Below are 3,484 nucleotides of genomic sequence, written 5' to 3'. Positions count from 1 at the left end.
TCTATTGATTCCCTAGCAATAATAAATAGTTTTACATATGTATTCACAAAACTTAAATATTTAACATGCAAGACGAGAAAAAGCGACTGACTGAGAGTTTGTTAATATTTATTTATTCTAACGTGCCTAGGTATTTTACATCATTTCATCATTCAACATTCCTCATGACATTTCTTTGAGTGAAAGAGAACGGCATACGCTTATAAAAAGCTTTATCTTTTTATCAATATTCAGCCAGCTTTTTGCTGTTTGAAAATGAACCACAAATGCAAATCGGTAACAGTTTTACATTAGGCCTAAAAAAAACAACAACAAAAAAACAAAACAAACAAAAACAAACAAACAAACAAACAAAACAACTTTTTATCTTTTACAATTTATGCAATCCAGCTAGGTTTTTTTACCGAATGTTTTCATTTAAAGTCCCTATATTTACTACTATCATAAATGAAATATGGGAAATCTGCGGCACAGATTTATTATTATAAATGAAATATGGGGAATCTGTGGCAAAGATTTATTATTATCATGAATGAAATATGGGAAGTCTGTGGTAAAGATTTATTATTGTCATAAATGAAATATGGGGAATCTGTGGCAATTTCATACACGCATGGGAAGTTAGGATAGCTGATAAAACCATAAACTCTCAACTCCTTTGAATCAAAAGTGCGTGGCCGAGTGGTTAAGGTCGTTGACTGACAAACCACTTGCCCCTCACTGCTGTTGGTTCGAATCCGACAGGGACTTTGGATTCTTTCATGTGAGGAATCTATCAAGCTAGCCTTCGGAACGTCGGTGGTTCTACTCAGGTGCCCGTTCGTGCCTGAAATCATGCACGGACGGGCACCTGAGGTCTTCCTCCACCAGTAAAGCTGGAACGTCGCGATATGACATATACTGTGTCGATGTGACGTAAAACCAAAAAAAAAAACAAAACAAAACAAACAAACAAACAAACAAACGAATCAAAAGTGGTGAAAAGTCTTTGCCACTGGTAAAGATCCAGTCGAATCTGCATATATTTGCAATCTAAATATGCTATGTAGTGTTTGGTATGTTAAGTTTGATTTTTCTGAAATCACTATTGAATCACTTTAATGTTCTTTCATGTTGAATGCATTTCAAAACTAGAGCTGCCACAAATGTAACGAATAACCAAGAGTCAATGATACAGGGCTCTATGTAGGTCATTTTATTTTTTAAAAGAACTTGTAGAGCTCACTTGTAATTATCTGACATTGACGTATGAGCTAGAACAGTGGCGACAAGTGTTCTGCACACCAAGTTGTTGAGGTGAACAAAACAGAAGGAAATCCTTCAAGGGGGTACTTGATTTGAGCCAACTTTATGAAGCGGAAACGGCAGAGACGGACAGATGGGAGGACGTGACAAAGTGATTCCAGTATAACCATCCGTAATAAAGTGGTGGGGTAAAGTTATCTCTATAATGTATATTCTGCAGATTAAGAGCCTCAACATTTTGAAACTGAAAGTAATTATATCTACGGTTTTATGAAGGGGTGGGGAGATTTAGGTTATTTTTGTGACAATTAAAGAAATTAAAGTATGATGAATTGGACATTCACTTGAAAAATCAAATGGTTAAACGCACTACATGCCCTTTCTCATCACTGTTGATTCGAGTACAAATAATCAATGCTATTTGCACGTAATGCTTACGTTAAAATGATGAGTGTTTGCATCCGCAATTAAACTGTTTTCTAAACGTCCTTGTAATATTGATATAAAATTCAGCAAACATTTTATTTTTATTTAATTCTGTACCGAATTTGTTTATATATGGTTGATACGATGCATCAATATCTTGGTCTTTTAATTTCAACACTTTCGCTTTATTCTACGTGTTCACAATGTAAGTAAATTGGTATTAGAATTGATTTCAACTTTGAATTATAAAATAATGATTTAAATAAGTGGTAAATAATATATATTTTTTTTTTAATTATAACAGTTTATAATAAAGTATTTATAAAGCTTTGAATAAAAGTTCTTTACATTATAGCTTACACGCCCGACGGTTATATTGGTTGCTTTAGGGACTTTCAGTATAGAATTTTAGACGGGGACAGACGCATTTCAAATACAAACAGCGGGGACGAATGTATTCGATTTTGTAGAAGTAATGGATACAGATACGCTGGCACTGAGGTAACCCAATTTGAATTGGGAATATATTGTTATGAAATACTGTTAGTACTTGAATGAAATTGAAAATGAATAAGTGACATTAGACAAAGATGTGATGTTAAGATATGAAAAGTCTGACTTATTGATTGTTAAAATAAGATAAATTGAGCAATGAAAAATATATCCTATTAAATTTTTTAATTAAAAAAATAGAAAATTAAAAAAAAATGTAATAGGATATATTTTCCATTGCTCAATTTATCTTATTTTAACAATCAATAAGTCAGACTTTTCATATCTTAACATCGCATCTTTGTCTAATGTCACTTATTCATTTTCATTAAAATCAATATTAACATATTTATATAATATTTTAAGTGAGGCAATGAGAATTTGAAAAAAATAGTTATATATAAACATTTATGTACTTGCATAATTATAATTTTACACTAAAATATCGTTAGAAGGACTGTAGACTGGATATAAGGCTTTACTATAAAAAAATTAAAAGAAATCGGTTAACGTTATATGCTACGAGAAAGTAAACATGAAAAAGTTATGTTTTGCATCATATAACTCGTATGGTTGTATACTCTTTTGTTTGAATGCAATTTTTACAGTTTCGTAATGAGTGTTATTGTGGCTATCAAATACAACTCAAGATTCCTACCAAAGCCTGCACATTTACTTGTGCAGGTAACAAAAATGAAATATGCGGAGGTGATTGGAGTATATCAGTGTACGATATTAAACGTACGTATACAGTTATACTATTACATGCTTTTCGATGGTTTATAGAAATATATCAGTGAATTAAAACTGAACTGATAGTTTCATTGTTTGATACAGTGAAATTATCAATTGATAATTTCACTGTTTTGAATTTAAGCCCCTTACGTTGTTTCAGTGAAATACCAGCGTACACAGAACTGGAAACCAACTAAAAACATGACGTCGTAGATGACGTCACGAATTATAATTATTTGACGGGCTATTCATTTATTATTAGGTAACAATGTCCTTTTTAACGTTTGATTGCATGTAATAAAAAGAAAATTTGTTTAGTTTAGTGTAAGATCGAAATATATTTCACCTCGTGTACACCAAAAGTTCACATTTCACTCGTGGCTGCGACACTCGTGAAATATACCTTTTGGTGCTCACTCGGTGAAATATATTCCGATCTTACACTGAACTTAACAAATATCCTCTATATAACTTTCGTTTATAGAGAAATATATTGTAAACTGTCTCACTGAAGGCAAATTGAGCATAACAGCGAAATGATAACAAAATAAGTTCGAGTTGGCTAAGAATCATATCTTTTGTCAAA

At 31.9% G+C, this 3,484-nt stretch overlaps 1 protein-coding gene across 1 annotated transcript; it reads left to right on the top strand.

Annotated features, from left to right (window-relative positions):
- The first annotated feature begins 1,770 nt into the window (after window positions 1-1,770).
- LOC132742013 (xylosyltransferase oxt-like) lies at window positions 1,771-3,424 on the top strand. The gene is made up of 3 exons (XM_060730296.1): window positions 1,771-1,876; window positions 2,027-2,172; window positions 2,772-3,424. The coding sequence occupies exons 1-3, from the start codon at window positions 1,804-1,806 to the stop codon at window positions 2,961-2,963; spliced, it is 411 nt and encodes a 136-aa protein (XP_060586279.1). The 5' UTR covers window positions 1,771-1,803; the 3' UTR covers window positions 2,964-3,424.
- The last annotated feature ends 60 nt before the right edge of the window (window positions 3,425-3,484 follow it).

The sequence above is a fragment of the Ruditapes philippinarum genome, unplaced genomic scaffold (assembly GCF_026571515.1).
Source record: "Ruditapes philippinarum isolate M1 unplaced genomic scaffold, ASM2657151v2 ctg19314_1_1_1_1, whole genome shotgun sequence".
Lineage (NCBI taxonomy): Eukaryota > Metazoa > Mollusca > Bivalvia > Venerida > Veneridae > Ruditapes > Ruditapes philippinarum.
This window is presented reverse-complemented; position numbering and strand designations above follow the sequence as displayed.